This window comes from Ranitomeya variabilis, chromosome 4 (genome assembly GCF_051348905.1).
Source record: "Ranitomeya variabilis isolate aRanVar5 chromosome 4, aRanVar5.hap1, whole genome shotgun sequence".
Taxonomy (NCBI): Eukaryota; Metazoa; Chordata; class Amphibia; order Anura; family Dendrobatidae; genus Ranitomeya; species Ranitomeya variabilis.
Window position 1 is genome coordinate 73966607 of NC_135235.1, and position 17474 is coordinate 73984080.

General features: G+C 42.7%; 1 protein-coding gene across 1 annotated transcript; it reads left to right on the top strand.

Annotated features, from left to right (window-relative positions):
• Positions 1-1175: 1175 nt before the first annotated feature.
• GABARAPL1 (GABA type A receptor associated protein like 1) lies at positions 1176-8204 on the top strand. The gene is made up of 4 exons (XM_077258751.1): positions 1176-1349; positions 3830-3908; positions 4549-4667; positions 5567-8204. Exons 1-4 carry the CDS (start codon positions 1260-1262, stop codon positions 5630-5632), a joined length of 354 nt encoding a protein of 117 aa, XP_077114866.1. The 5' UTR covers positions 1176-1259; the 3' UTR covers positions 5633-8204.
• Positions 8205-17474: the final 9270 nt, after the last annotated feature.

The following is a 17474-nucleotide window of genomic DNA, read 5'->3' on the forward strand; positions in this document are numbered from 1 at the left end:
AAACGAAAAATCCCACAGTCATGAAGGGGTTAACAAAGTTTGGATTTAGTTTTCCCCACTTAGATAAAAAAGAACATAGACATGTTTGATGTCTATAAACTCATTTTGACCTGGAGAATCATAATGGCAGGTCAGTTTTAGCATTTAGTGAAGATAGTAAAAAAAAGCAAAACAAAAAACAACTGTGGGATTGCCCTTTTTTTGCAATTTCACCGCACTTTGATTTTTGTCCCTGTTTTCCAGTACATTATATCTTAAAACAAATGGTGTCTTTCAAAAGTACAACTCGTCCCGCAAAAAACAAGCCCTCACGTGGCCATTTTGACAAAAAAATAAGAAACATATGGCTCTGGGAAGAAGAGGAGCAAAAAACGAAAACGCGAAAACGAAAATACCTCTGAGGGTTAAGGGGTTAAAAACAAACATGCCAAATTTTTTTTTCTTGTGGATACTTGGTCTGCAAAAAAAACACAAAAACCCCACAGTCCCATAGACTATAACAGGTATGCGTCTTATCAGTGAAAATCATGGCTAGGACACGAGAAATTCATAGGTCTGAATGGGGTCTTAGGTGCACAGGATGGGAGCAAAGCTTTAAGAAAATCATTACTTGTATTGTAAATATATTGTGTTGCTGGAAAATATTTTTATTTCCCGCATTTGTTACATTTATTTGTTTCTATAGCCGCAGAAGAAGGCGCATAGGCAGGAAGGTGCACCTGTTCTGGCTGAGTCACCTGTTTACCTTCCCCTACATTCATGTGATCAGTCACAAGACTGATTAGCACAGCAACACAGCTCATCTCCTCCCCCAAACCGCATATGGAAAAAACACACCATGTTAACGCTTTCCCTGCCGGCATGCAGCGCCTGGTGTCTTGTTCTTTCACTATACATAGTTCTGTAATGGTGTCATTGCCTTACAGCCATGCATTGCAAAAAAGATAGCAGGGGAAATGGAAAACAAGCGATGTCCTCTACATAAGACCTTAGGGTTGGGAAAAGCCTGAAACCTTAAGGGTAGAGCTGCTGCATGTCCCATAGGTGGGTTTGTGTTTATCTTTTCAGTTGCACAGCAGCTGGGCATTCGGCAGATGACAAGGGGTTAACCTGATCTGCCCTTTGTTTGGTTCCTCTGGTACTGCCCAGAGGAGTGTCCTCTGATGTCACAATACCCTGCTTTTCTGGCTTTTGTAGCAGACACTGCTCCAGAGACTCAGGATCTGCTGTTCTGCACACATCCCTGGAACAGAGCAGCCATGAAATTTCAATATAAAGAGGATCATCCCTATGAATATAGGAAGAAGGAGGGAGAGAAGATCAGGAAGAAATATCCAGACAGGGTCCCTGTAAGTATCCGCCGCCATATATCAGTCTGCATTGCATTTGGCCTTTTCCTGCACTATTAACCTATAAATTGCAGGATATATATATATATATATCACAGGCCACTGCATTGTAGAGGACCCCAGCCATCACATTCTAAGCTCTGCACAGTCATTGTCACCTACCCACTAAGATGGGGGATGGTCATTTCCCTAATAACAGGGTCTATGTCGTTGTCAGTGCAATTACATTGCTTTTCACAGGGATGATCCTACACCCAGCGGCCATACAACCCCCCCCCCCCCCTTGTCTCTATCCAAAGGGAGGTTTACAGAACAGTCAAACATGGAAGTCCATTTTCGCGTCACTTGTTGTTATGCTTTGCTTGCTTTTTGTGCTGTGACATTATTACAGTCGACTCTACGTGTCACTGATTTATAAGTAGATATATAAATGGCTTATTGATCGTAAAGCTACATGCCAATATTGTAAAGCTCTGTAGGGGGCAGGCAGTGCACCCCCCTACCTGTATCTGTGCCCTGGAGAAAGATGGTGCCACACTTTTCCTCCTCCCTTAGCACTGCAATGAGAGGGGAGGGCGCATCTGGTGCTTGTGCCGCCTTTAACCCTTGCAGTATTATTGCATGTAATGATTTTAACAGCGTCGGAGGCGAAACGCAGATTATTAGGATATATTTATGTAGCTTTAGTCCCTATCGATGTGTATATGATAGGTCACAGCATGTAGCACTGCAGTATATAAAATATATGTTAATGGAATTACATTTATAGCTTTCTGTGTGACTGTCGTGGCTGTGAGGATCAAATATAGAATTATCGCTGTAAGAATGAAACTGAATGTAAATATTCTTGGATGATCGGGCCTTAGCAAACTCATATTCTCGGCATGATCAGGGCCTACCTCTACTCTACGCGGTCACCTTGACACCAATACAGAAATGGAAGCATCCTCCGAACCACCAAAATCTGGGGCACCTCTGTGCAGGGCAGTGGCCATGATGTGATGTCACTGGATCTATGCGGCTTCCAGACCATGCAAACGTTTCCAAAAGCTACATGTAATCCATGGAAAAATGTTTTATGTTTAGGGCCGGATTACAAGGAAATACAGTGTGTTAAAAAAAAAAAAACAACTAACATTACTAAGAATTCAGATGAAGATCTTTTGGCTTTTACTAGGCAGGTTTGTAATTTTCACAGGATTAAAATGAAGCTCCAGCTCTTATTCGCATGAGAGATATATATATATATATATATATCTCTATCTATCCATCCATATTTATTAGTTCATATTTACAATTTACAGTTCAGGAGGAAATATTTTGTTGAGGCCTGGAAACCATCAATAAGTTGCTATTGGTGGATCTATATTCTATTTGTTTCCGTTTAGCAGTGACCGTTCTGAAATCCTTAATATCCTTGCATTGCTGCCTAGTAAGCGCTTATTCAATAATTACACAAGTATTTGACCGTTTTTGTTTAACAGGCTGCAACAAAAGTAGTGAAAATATATTACACACGTGATGAATTTTTACATGTCTGGATTATATTGCTGATGGTATTAAAGGGAACCGGTCAGCTGAGTCATGCTGCTTGAATCAAGGGCAGCGGGAATCAGACACCGGTTCCGTGTCTGTTTTTTTACGGTGTTTCGGAGAACACATACTTTCTGAAGTCGGCCTGGTTGGTGTGTCTGGTCTGAGACCAGTTCCCAGCGGTTTCCCCCACCCACTGTAGTTGACTGACAGGTCTCTACTTATGTGTGGGCATAGGAGAGACTTGTGAGTGTAGGGGGTCACCGAGGACCCATCTTGGACAAGCCATCTGAGTTGCATCTTTCATATCCGGCTTATGAAAACACGTTTTCTATAAAACATTGCAACATTTCAGAGTACAACATAGATGATTCCAGTAACAGAGCCAGTGTCTGATTCATGAGGCCCGTGGTTTAGGCAGCGTGAATTTCATCCCATGGTCCCTCTAAAATGTAGAACTTCGAGGCTAGAACTCCATGATGATGCAGAGAATGCCACCATACAAGTCTCTGGGAGTCCAGTTGTTCTGAAAACGGGGTCCTACCGAGATAAAGGCGCAGTAGTGCACTCGCATAGCTAATGGCTGCCGCTTCATTCACTTCTATAAATGCTCATGTGTATTAACACACTATTCACACAGAGGTCCTTGAGTTTTCTGTTCTCAAGATCACTGGAGATCCCAGTGGTCAGATGCTAACGATCACGGATTCATCACCTCCTATTCTGAGGATACTTGTATTTAATTGGGAAACCTCCTTTAATTTTAGGAAAACTAAGGTTACTTAGTGCTTCATTATATTAAATCTATTCAGTATTTTTATATAAAACTTATTTATTACATTGCCCTGAATATAGATGTTATTATGAATATGTGGATGATTTGACTGAGACTTTTTTTATATGAATATCTCAAAAATCCTTTTTTTTTTTTTTTTTTTTTTATTCAGGTCATTGTAGAAAAAGCCCCCAAAGCTCGAGTCCCAGATTTAGACAAAAGGAAATACTTAGTGCCGTCAGACCTCACTGGTATGTAACTTCTGACGCCTCTTATATATGTCTGTTTACTTTCTGTCTTCTCACGCTGACTCAGCTCTTAGGGTACCGTCACACAGTGCCATTTTCATCGCTACGACAGCACGATTCGTGACGTTCTAGCGATATCGTTACGATATCGTAGTGTCTGACACGCTACTGCGATCCGGAACCCCGCTGAGAATCGTACGTCGTAGCAGATCGTTTGAAACTTTCTTTCGTCGTCTAGTGTCCCGCTGTGGCGGCATGATTGCATCGTGTGACACAGGTTGTATACGATGTGCGCACAGTAACCAACGGCTTCTACATCGCAAATACGTCATGAAATTATCGCTCCAGCGCCGTGTATTGCAACGTGTGACCCCAGTCTACGACGCTGGAGCGATAATCATACGACGCTGCAACGTCACGAATCGTGCCGTCGTAGCGATGAAAATGGCACTGTGTGACGGTACCCTTAGACATGTTCAGAGATCCTGAAGTTTAGCGTTACCATCTTGAGTTTGGGCCAATGAGCATATACTGTATATTCATAGAAATACTCCACAGATTTAGTTTTTTGGTTTTTTTACACAGTATGATGAGCTATTATTTGTATACATGAATGTAAGTGTTTTCTCTTGATATCTTCCAGTTGGACAGTTTTACTTCCTCATCAGGAAGCGGATTCACCTTCGCCCCGAGGATGCGCTCTTCTTCTTTGTTAACAACACCATTCCCCCCACTAGTGCTACCATGGGACAACTATATGAAGTAAGAAACCAGGGGTAGTCTGTGTATGGCGAGATTCATGAAATAATGAATTATGTTCTGAAAAATTCTATAAGACATTGTCATTGTAGTTCATCGTAAGAAGAATTCCCTGTGTTTGGAAAGTTAGTTTCTCTATTTAGGCATCATTCTCTACTCTCCAATTCCACAGGAATGAATGAAATTTTAAACTCAAAATGGTTGATTCACAATTGTGAGGGTGGGCAGAGCTTCGGCCGCACCCTTAGGCCACATGCACACAGTCAGTATTTGGTCAGTATTTTACCTCAGTATTTGTAAGCCAAAATCAGGATTGGAAAAAGTAAAAGAGGAAAAGTATAATAGAAACACGTCACCACATTACCCACTCCTGGTTTTGGTTTACAAAAACTGAGGTAAAAAACTCACCAAATGCTCAACTTGTGCACGTGGCCTTAAAGTAGCATTAAAATTAGCAATATTAGGCCATGTGCACGTGTTGAATATTTGGTCAGTTTTTTACCTCAATATTTGGAAGCCAAAATCAGGAGTGGGTGATAAATATAGAAGTGGTGACGTGTTTCTATTATACTTTTCCTCTATTTGTTCCACTCCTGGTTTTGGCTTACAAATACTGATGTAAAATACTGACCAAATACTGTACTTGTGCATGTTTTTTTTTTTTCACAGATGGCACCAGACTGAAAATACTGTCGTGAGCATGAGCCCTTTGATATGGAGTTTCTGAGTGCTGAGTTTGGCCGTTGCAGCAGCCCTATAGAGCATATATGAGCATTCAACCTGCTGTTTCATTCTAACTGAGGGACAGTGTGGTCCCCTGCCTCAATCTTTTTCACAGCTCGTCCGTACAGTATTTCTAAGCATTGCACATTTACATTGTCTTCATGTTACGTTTTTTTCAGGATAACCATGAGGAGGATTGTTTTCTGTACGTGGCCTACAGCGATGAGAGTGTGTATGGCAAGTGACACCACAATCGATGGAAAATTCCAACTAGCACCATCACCACCCTCACCGACCATCTCACCGATCACCCAACCTCTAGGACTGCACAGCGCATGGACCCTGGTTATATGGCTGATTGTCTTGGCAAGTTTGGGAGGGTACAATGGGTAGGGGTAATAATTCACAACCGTTAGGGCTGGGCAGGACTTGGCTTAAAATGTTTAACACCCCGAGGATTGGAAATGTACAGCGTTGCGTATTGAATCATTTTGACCCAGCAACTCAGGGCACATGAACGGTAATTCAGGGGCTATGAAGTTCCATGATGCTGCTCCTGCCATATTAAGAAGAGCATAGCCTGGTTACTGTCTCACATGTCCATATGTGTACACATACAAATGACAGATCTACTCTTCTCTCACAAATATTCTCCAATAAACCAAACCTCCACCTCCATCTATAATTCTCTCATGTCTGTGCAGTAGACGATCCCCCCCCTAATAGAATACAGGGAATTTAACGTTTTTTTTTTTTTCAGGCCCGTAATGAATGTTCACCTGTTCCACCTGCCTTGTCTGGAGGTTACATTAGAGTTGCTGACCCTTCGCTACAGTTCTTATCATTTCCACACTTGTTAAGCTTCTCGAAGTTTTGCAGGATTAAAAGAACATGGCTATCTTTTTCCCTGAAACAGCACCACACCTGCCAATAGGTTGTGTCTGATATTGCAGTTTAGTTCAATTAAAGTAAATAGAACTAAGCTAAATACCTCACAAAACCGGCAGACATGTACGGTACGATGATTTTTTTTTTTTTTTTTTTTATGAAATCGTCCATGTTTTTCTAATTCTGCACAACCCCTTTAAGTGTGGTGATTTCATACTACATTCTAAAATAAATAAACTTAAAAAAAATATAGAAACACTTGAGATAAGCAACATCTACAGACAATTAGTGATGTGCTAGTAGTATCAAAAGAATTGTGACTTTCATGTTTCATAAAATCGTAACTGGATTATTTATTTGGAGTGCACTTTTTGAATGCTATACAGCAAGTGTCCTTTAGGTGGCAGTGTGGGTAAAGTAAAATGGACATTTTTTTTTTTTTCACCATGATTCAGCTGATTCTAATTTCGTGTTTCCTGTTTTTGTTCTGTTTTAGTCATTATTTATTTCGGTAAGGATATGATGTGTTTAAGGGACGATGTTTGTCAGTAAGGGATTCTGGTGTTAGAGTACACGATCTGAGACGTCTCCGTTTTTTGTTGCAGAGGTTCTCCATTTAAATTGTGAATAAACTGCATTATAATAGCAGTAAGGCCATTTTTGCACAGATCATTTGCCTATGTGACTTTTCCTGATAAGATAAAGTAATACATTAGTAGGATAATACTGTCATTAGTGCATTATGGAGCGTTCTGTGATGCAGAAGGACTGTTATCCATGCCATTACTTACAGCTGAAGCATACCTTTAAACTGGTCACTGCAAAGAGGATTAAATGGATTGTTTGCTACTAGAAATTCCCTTATCAATTCCCCAAATTTCTGCATAAAATATTTAGAAAAAAAAAAATCAATTACTGGACAAACTCTGTTAGCATTAGTGATGAGCGAACGTGCTGGGATAAGGTGTTATCTGAGCATGCTTATGTGCTAACCCAGTGACTTCGGTGTGTTCGAAAAATATGGTCAAGTCCCCGCAGCTGCATGTCTCCATTTTTTTTCGGCAGTTGCAACACATGGAGGGATTGCTTGTTTGTTAGGCAATCCCTTAATGTGTTGCAGCTGTCAAACAGTCACGAGACATGCAGCAGCGGGGATTCAAACATATTTTTCGAGCATGCCGAAGTCACTCGATTAGCCCCCCCGAGCATGCTCAGATAACACTTTACCCAAGCACGTTCGCTAATTATAAATTATTATTCAGATGCAAATTGCTCCAACTTTATTGAGAGGTGCAACAGGACGGACATGCTATTAGGGGCCCAAGAAATAAGGGGGGAGGTCACTACCTCCTCCAAAGCTGATTTGATCATAGATGCATATTGGACCACTTTTTACCGTGCCCTAAATCCTTAAATCTGTTAGGTTGCAATTGGCCCATTTTATACCTTGCCCAGTTTAAAAAAAAAAAAAAAAAATTAAGAGCAAAATAGAACTAAAAATGAAGTTGCAAAAAATGACGAGGGTCAAAATTTGCAACAGAAAACTAGTGAAAAAACTGGATTCTGTGTTTTTTTTGTTTTTTTTTTTTTTGTTTGTTTTTTTGTTACAGGAAAATAAAGGGCTGCTGGCAGTGATTTTTCTATCCTAGCAAAAAAAAAAACACACACACACACACACACACACACACACACACACACACACACACACACACACACACACACACACACACACACACACACACACACACACACACACACACACACTATAATATAATTACTTTTTGCAGTGAACAGTAAAAATAAATGTTTGCCTTAGCTACGTGACAAAAACTGACATGGATGCAAAAATACATGAAGTAGTTCTGGTATTAAGACTTGTTTCACACCACGATTTTGGGGTTTACCTTAAAAAAAAATAAATAAATAAAATAAATAAAAATTTAGACAGGATACATTTGTATTTCTATTAAAAAAAACAACAAAAAAAAGACATATGTTAAAGTAGTATCGTTGAATAAGTTTGTGCACATATCTTTTTTTGTGTTTTCATAAAATGTTTTCCATACTTTTTTCCAGAAACCATGTGACATGAGCTCTTGACGCTCTCCCTCTGTCATTTTAAATGGAATCTGTCACCATGTTTTTTTGCTACCTCAACTTAGAGCAGCATAATGTAGGGATAGAGACCCTGAATCCAACGATGTAACACTTTGTTTCACAACTGCTGTACCCAGTAAACCGTCAGCGTTTATAGATGTAGCAGAGCTCAGAAAGGTGACCCCGCCCACACCAGGCTCTCTGTGTACATTGTCTATGGACAGTGAGCTGCTTATCACAGGAGGGGGTGTGGTCGGACCAGGGCTCACGGGAGCTATGTTCCAGGCAGTGATAATCTGGTAATAAAATATTAATGGTGTTGAAACGGCACACACCCTAATAAGTGACACATTGCTGAAATCTATGTCTCAGCCCCTGCCTCATGCTGCCCTCTGATTACATAGCAAAAACATGCTGACAGATTCCTTATAAAAAACGGATCAGTTGAAAAAATAAATGGATGCAAATGCTAAAAAAAAAAAAAAAAAAAATATGCTTACTTTAAAATGCATCTGTGTGCATCAGTTTTGTGTTTTTTCTTTTTTACCGAAGGATAAAACTTACAAAACGAGGTATGAAACAAGCCTAAGTCTTTTGGTACTGAAAATAAAACATTCACTTAAACGCCAAAACACAGAGCTGCATAGTGTGCAGATAAGTGCCAACATGGACTAGTCCCACAGACCAAAATGATCAATGTTGGACAGGTAATATAAAAAAAGTCTGCAATATACTCCTAGTAACCCACCCGTCCCAGGACTTCCCAGCTGTTCTCCCCTGATAACAGAGGAGAACAGCTTGTTGGTGGTTGTCAAACTAAACTGCTTTTCATCCAGGCTTTAAAGGGAACCTGTCACCCCACTTTTTCGGTATGAGATAAAAATACTGTTAAATAGGGCCTGAGCTGTGCATTACAATAGTGTAGTTTGTGGACCCCGATTCCCCACCTATGCTGCTGAAATACGTTACCAAAGTAGTCGTTTTCGCCTGTCAATCAGGCTGGTCAGGTCGGATGGGCGTGGTTTCTTCCCCCAGATATTGCGTAGTTTTCCGTTGGTGGCGTAGTGGTGTGCGCATGTCCAAGGTCCCGAATCCTGCACAGGGGTGTGAAAATAGCAGCGATGTCCGTTATTCCATTGGTGATCGGTGGGCGCGGCCATCTTGCTTTGGCCGCGCGTGCGCAGAAGTGGCGCTCTGCTGGCCGCGGCTTCAGGAAAATGGCCGCGGGATGCCGCGCGTGCGCAGATGGATATCGCGGCGGCCATTTTCCTGAAGCCGCGGCCAGCAGAGCGCCGCTTCTGCGCACGCGCGGCCAAAGCAAGATGGCCGCGCCCACCGATCACCAATGGAATAACGGACATCGCTGCTATTTTCACACCCCTGTGCAGGATTCGGGACCTTGGACATGCGCACACCACTACGCCACCAACGGAAAACTACGCAATATCTGGGGGAAGAAACCACGCCCATCCGACCTGACCAGCCTGATTGACAGGCGAAAACGACTACTTTGGTAACGTATTTTGGCAGCATAGGTGGGGAATCGGGGTCCACAAACTACACTGTTGTAATGCACAGCTCAGGCCCCATTTAACAGTATTTTTATCTCATACCGAAAAAAACGGGGTGATAGGTTCCCTTTAATTTGCATACTTTTTTTTTTTCTTTATTTAAAGAATCTCTTACAAAACACGAGATTTCAAATATTTTCATTTATAAAATCAAGAATTGTTATCTGTAGACAAAAAAGTGATCGAAGACCCGGCTAATAGAGTGAGAGGCCAAAATGCATCTTTACAATGGCAGCAACCATTGGTATTGATGTGCGGAGCTTGGTTTGTAGAGGGGTCAGTATTAGCCAGGCCACACAACACTAACTCCATCCAGCATTTTACAATTTAATTCCAGCATTTTTGTAGCTTGTATCTATGTTCTGAGACTTGGGCCGACAATGCTGGAAAAAATATAAACTTCATTTGTTGCAGTTATTATAGAGTAAGTTAAGGATAAAGGTGACAGAGGTATCCGTTGTTTGGAAGACCCCCCCCCCCCCCCCATTGGTCCTCGGCAACATAAGAGCACATTAGTACTGGTTTTGGGGGCCCAGTTACAGGGGACCAGGAGTTTAGGCCTCGGACTAACTGGATGTATGACGACAAAGATCTCTCTATTTTCTCTACGGAAGTTATATGAACAGTATATGCCAGTCTTGGTTATTGTGATGTATTCTCTGTAGCATATGTTGCTATGTTTTCATCATGACCAACTGAATTTACTTTTTGTTATGTTATTTTGTTTATAATATTTTGTTATGATTTTCCAGTTTGTCGTTTGTTTTTTTTTTATTTTTTTGTTTTTTTTTGCATTACATGATTTGATCTTATCCCTATATTTAAATAAAACTGTAAACACTTTAGAACGTGACGAGTTGTGATGATTTTGATGACGCCATTTGCTATATTCATTCTCTTCCGTCAAGGTGTTAACCAGCTTGTCCAGCAATAGGCTTCAAGTCTGCAGTCACTCTACATGACTGCAGACTTGTGAATCCTCACTGCTCGTGCACTGCGCTGTAAGGATTCTCTGGTACCTGGAGCGGGTGCTCATATGACTGCAAGTATGTGATTTGCATACTTCAGATCACATGTCGACTAGACTGTGTCCGGCCTCACTCAATACGGCATTGAGCGAGGCCACACACGTCTAGTCGGCACATGACCACATGTATGCAAATTACACTCATGTCATCACGTTCCTGCCTCTCTAGGCATCGGAGAATCGTCACAGAACATAATGCACACAATGTGAGGATTCAGTTAGTGACTGCAGACTTGTAGCTTAAGGCCAGACAACCTCTTTAACATTCGAGCTGGACCCACGTTGATTACCAGAAAGGGGAACTGCAGTGCTCTGTGTGAATGAAGTGGTCGTCGAGCAGGTGAAACACGCCTCCATTCACAGTTTGAGACTACTGGAAATCGTCGACTACAGCGCTCCCATATCACCGGTAGTTCCATGGATAATGAATGGACCATCAGAACGCATGCTAGATTGGTTCTTAGGATTGGTGGGGCTCTGTATAGTTGGACCTCCAGCGATCAGTGAGTTATCACCTATCCTATAAATAGGTGCTATCTTTGTACACATTGAATGCATTTAAGGGAATTATCCAGAACTCGACAGAAACGGCGTCATCCCTGACCATTCGCTGTGAGGAGTATTGCGACTTAGCTGTCACGCCGCATAGTGTAAGAAAGACTAAGTGCAACACGAAAGGATGAGGGGAAGGGGAGTGGGGACCCCTAGGCAGATCTAACGTCAGTCTGCCCTGAATGTCACTATATAGATTCTGCACCTATCGCTGAGCAGGAACCTAATCCCTAGCAATAAGCCCTGCTTAGGGAAGGACGGGGCAGCACTAGTCAATCCCCACTAAAACTAAAGACAGCTGAGATAGACAAACAAGGGGAACACTTAGCTTGAGTAGACTCAGAGAGGTAACACAGACGTCCTCCAGTAGCACCAAAGAGGAAGATAGCCAACTGCTATATCTCCAAGCCTTAACGGGGATATGGAGATATTACCGGAAACTCCCAGCAGCAGGCTGGGAGTCTATAACACTCAGTCCATGTGCGTGAATTAGAGTCGGGGGGGGGGGGGGGGGAGGGAGGTTGCCACTGAGTCAGAGGGTCAGGAGGACCCCAGGAAGGTGTCTGCAAAGCCAACTGCAGAGACCATCTGCAGCCAGATGCTGTACGACTGTACAGATTCTGACACACCTGTGACGTCAGCTCCATTCAATTCAATGGGGTCAAATTGCAATACCAGACACAACCCATGGGCAGGCACTATTTTTGAAAGAAAGCAGCCATGGTTTTCTAATCTTGGACAACCCCTTTAAAAATGTAACAACTATGTCATATAACACATTGGTACAGCTAGAAGGGAGTCTGAAGGGATGTGTGCCCTGGATGACCTCCATCATTTCCTCCTCCCCCCACATCCCCCTTATTGCCCTTTCCACCACCATTGCTTTCTCCCTCACCACCCCTATCAGTCAACCCAATCATTGCCCTCTCCTCCACCTATACACACACACACAGACACACCGCACCATTCACCTCTCTGCGCACACACACACCTCACCTCTGCGCACGGTATCCTGAAGCTGCACCATAGCCGGAAGCTTCCTGCCTCGCACAGCCGCGGCGCGGAATGATGGTGTCATTCAGCCTCTGCTGTGTGAGACAGGAAGCGTGGGCAGGAAGCAGGATGGATCCCTGCAGCTCCGCTCCGTTGCCATTTGCTCTTGCAGGCAGCGGAGCTGCAGTGATTGCTCCCTGCCCGCTGCACATGAGGGCAATCTGGCCAGGGGCCCCCCCAAAGCTTTAGGGCCAGATAAACTGGCCAGATTGCCCTCATTATTAGCCGCCCTGCAAGGGCCCCCTGGAGCCTCCGGGCCCTGGTGCAGCCGCACCGGTTGAACAGGCGGTATGACCGCCCATGCTATGATTGTTTTTGCATGCCGAATCAGCTTGAGAAAAAAATCGCAGATGTGAGCTGACCCATAGTTTTACATTGCCCGAGTGCTGTCCAATTTTTTTGTATCGGATTGCTCTTACCCGATTTATTCTCAAGTGAGAGCGAGCCCTTAGGCCGTGGTCACATGAATGTATTAAAAAGATATGATTTTTATCCAGATGATTTTTTTTTCTCACTTGTCATCCATTTGCAATCTGTTTTTTTTACAGCAGCTATTAGTCATTTACAAAACCATTTACAGTCTCCTTTGCTACATATCTGTAATACATCCGAAAAAATTGGGTGGTATCCTGTGGCTCCGTATGGAGTCCGATATTTTTTTTTTTTTTTTTTTTTTCACCCATCCGATTTTGGAGTGAAGTTGCAGCATGCTGTGATTTTTTTTTTTTTTTTTTTTTTTTTCAGACAGATTCTGTCAGTAAAATACAATGGTCATCAGCACTGCCCCATTGAATAACATTGCCCTAAGTGCATTCCGATCCGATAGCATTCATCCAATTTACATGGTGGTGTGAACAAGCCCTTGCTCAGGTGCACAACTATGACATCACATGTTGGTATCAATCAGGTAAGTTATTGTCAGATCAACACTGGGTTTTAGTGAGTTAGCCTTCTGTGACTTCACCAGTGATTCTTACTCAGGTTACTTCTGTGATGTCACCAATGAATTTCATTTGTGTCATATGATGTGACATCACTAGTAGATTTTAACTAACTGGCAGCTGTGACATCACAAAGGGGTTTAAGGTACATTTCTCTGACATCACGTGTAGGTTTGAATCCGGTAAGATGATGTGACATCACAAATAGGTTTTATTTAGGGTCAGTTCCCATAATGAGTTTTTGATGCATCTCTAGCAAAGTCGATAGAATTCTCATGCCCACTTTTTTATCCACTTCCAACCTTAACCCCTTTTAACGGCGGCAGTTAAAGGTACTTAAACCACAGCGCCGTTAATTAACGGCTCTGTGTAAAAAGTGAATAGCGCCCCCCAGAGTCGGGTTTTCTCTGGGGTCTCGGTTGCCAGGGGTAGCCGAGACCCCAGAGAACATGATTCGGGGCTTTTACCGACCCCCGGGTTAATTAACCGTTTACCGGCTTTCGCAAAAAAAAAAAAAAAAAAGCGATGTGTCATTCTCTGTCCTCTGATGTGATCGCACATCAGAGGACAGAGAAATAGGGGGAGGAGTTGGGGCTAAATTTAGGGTTAGGGTTAGGCTTCTTTCACACTTGCGTCGGTACCAGGCCGTCGCAGTGCGTTGGCCCGACGCACGTTGTGAAAATTGTGCACAACGTGGGCAGCGTTCTTCAGCGCATCCGCTGCCCAGTCTATGTCCTGGGGGAGGGGGCGGAGTTACGGCCGCGCATGCGCGGTCGGAAATGGCGGACGCGACGTACAAAAAAAATGTTACATTGAACTTTTTTTGTGACAACGATCCACCAAAACACAACAGATCCAGTGCACGACGGACGCGACGTGTGGCCATCCGTCGCGATCGGTCGGCAATACAAGTCTATGGGCAAAAAACGCATCCTGCGGGCACATTTGCAGGATCCATTTTTTGTCCAAAACGACAGATTGCGACGGATGCCACACGACGCAAGTGAGAAAGTAGCCTTAGGGTTAGGGTTGGGGCTAAAGTTAGGTTAGGGTTGGGGCTAAAGTTAGAGCTAGGGTTGCGGCTAAAGTTAGGGTTAGAGTTGGGATTAGGGTTGGTATTAGGGTTAGGGTTGGCATTAGGGTTACGTTTGGGATTAGGATTAGGTTTGGGATTAGGGTTAAGGGTTAGGGTTAGGGGTGTATTGGGATTAAGGTTAGGTTTGAGGTTAGGGTTGAGATTAGGATTAGGGGTGTGTTGGATTTAGGGTTTTGATTAGGGTTATGGTTAGGGTTGAGATTAGGGTTGTTTTTGGGTTAGGGTTGTGATTATCGTTAGGGTTGTGATTAGGATTATGGATCGGTTTGGGATTAGGGTTAGGGGTGTGTTGGAGTTAGGGTTGGAGTTAGAATTGGGGGGTTTCCACTGTTTAGGTACATCAGGGAGTCTCCAAACACGAAAGCCAATTTTGCGCTCAAAAAGTCAAATGGTGCTCCCTCCCTTGTGAGCTCTGCCGTGCACCCAAACAGTGGTTTACCCCCACATATGGGGCATCAGCTCGGTACTCGGGATAAATTGGACAACAACTTTTGGGGTCCAATTTCTCCTGTTACCCTGGTGAAAATAAAAACTTGGGGGCTAAAAAATCTTTTTTGTGGAAAAAAAAATAGGGTCTAGTTTCCAAAATGGGGTCACTTGTGGGGGTTTTCTACTGTTTAGGTACATCAGGGGCTCTGCAAACGCAACATAACGCCCGCAGACCATTCTATCAAAGTCTGCATTCCAAAACGGCGCTCCTTCCTTTCCGAGCTCTGCCATGTGCCCAAACAGTGGTCCCCCCCACATCTGGGGTATCAGCCTACTCAGCATAAATTGCACAATAAATTTTGGGGTCCAATTTCTCCTGTTACCCTTGTGAAAGTAAAAATTTGGGGGTGAAAAGATCATTTTTGTGGAAAAAAAATTATTTTTTTTATTTTCATGGCTCTACATTATAAACCTCTGTGAAGCAGTTAAGGGTGCATAGTGCTCACCACACATCTAGATAAGCTCTTTGGGGGGTCTAGTTTCCAAAACGGGGTCACTTGTGGGGGGTTTCTACTGTTTAGGTACATCAGGAGCTCTGCAAATGCAACATGACGCCCGCAGACCATCCCATCAAAGTCTGCATTCCAAGCGACGCTCCTTCCCTTCCGAGCCCCGATGGGTGCCCAAATAGTGCCCCCCCACATATGGGGTGTCAGCATACTCAGGACAAACTGGTCAACAGATTTTGGGGTCCAATCTCTCCTGTTACCCTTGAGAAAATAAAAAATTGCAGGCTAAAAAATCATTTTTGAGGAAAAACAATAAGGATTTTTTATTTTCACGGCTCTACTTTATACATTTCTGTGAAGCACTTGAGTGTTTAAAGTGCTCACCACACATCTAGATAAGTTCCTTAGGGGGTCTAGTTTCCAAAATGGTGTCACTTGTGGGGGGTTTCCACAGTTTAGGCACATCAGGGGCTCTCCAAACGTGACATGGCGTCTGATCTCAATTCCAGCCAATTCTACATTGAAAAAGTAAAACGGCACTCCTTCTCTTCCAAGCTCTGCGGTGCGCCCGAACAGTGGTTTACCCCCACATATGGGATATCGACGTACTCAGGAGAAATTGCACAACTTTTGTGGTCTAATTTCTCCTGTTACCACTGTGAAAATAAGAATTTGTGGGCGAAAAGATCATTTTTGTGTAAACAAATGCGATTTTTTTATTTTCACGGCTCTACGTTATAAACGTCTGTGAAGCACTTGGGGGTTCAAAGTGCTCACCACACATCTAGATAAGTTCCTTAAGGGGTCTAGTTTCCAAAATGGTGTCACTTGTGGAGCGTTTTCACTGTTTAGGCACATCAGGTGCTCTCTAAACGTGACATGGCATCCGATCTCAATTCCAGCCAATTCTGCATTGAAAAAGTCAAACGGCACTCCTTCTCTTCCAAGCTCTGCGGTGCGCCCAAACAGTGGTTTACCCCCACATATGGGGTATCAGCGTATTCAGGAGAAATTGCACAACAAAATTTATGGTTAAATTTCTGTTTTTACACTTGTGAAAATAAAAAAAAATGGTTCTGAAGTAAAATGTTTGCAAAAAAAAGTTAAATGTTCATTTGTTCCTTCCACATTGTTTCAGTTCCTGTGAAGCACGTAAAAGGTTAATAAACTTCTTGAATGTGGTTTTGAGCACCTTGAGGGGTGCAGTTTTTAGAATGGTGTCACACTTGGTTATTTTCTATCATATAGACCCCTCAAAATGACTTGAAATGAGATGTGGTCCCTAAAAAAAAAATGGTGTTGTAAAAATGAGAAATTGCTGGTCAACTTTTAACCCTTATAACTCCGTCACAAAAAAAAAATTTTGGTTCCAAAATTGTGCTGATGTAAAGTAGACATGTGGGAAATATTATTTATTAACTATTTTTTGTGACATATCTCTCTGAATTAAGGGCATAAAAATACAAAGTTTGAAAATTGCAAAATGTAAAAAAAATTCCGCCATATTTCAGTATTTTTCATAAATAATTGCAAGTAATATCGAAGAAATGTTACCACTAACATGAAGTACAATATGCCATGAAAAAACAATCTCTGAATCAGCGGGATCTGTTGAAGCGTTCCAGAGTTATAACCTCATAAAGTGACAGTGGTCAGAATTGTAAAAATTGGCTCGGTCATTAAGTACCAAATTGGCTGTGTCACTAAGGGGTTAAACGCACAGCTACATCTAAGGTTGCCTCTCCCTGTTTGCTGTGGGCTCCAGCAATAAGTCCGCAACTTTACCAGCACATGTGAGCTGATTTCATTAGCTGACATGTGTCCCTAACAGCCGCTGGTGGAATTGCGATCCACCCGTGGCTGTTAACATGTTAAATGCTGCTGTTAATCTCTGGGCATGGAAGGCAGTGAATATTAATTTCTC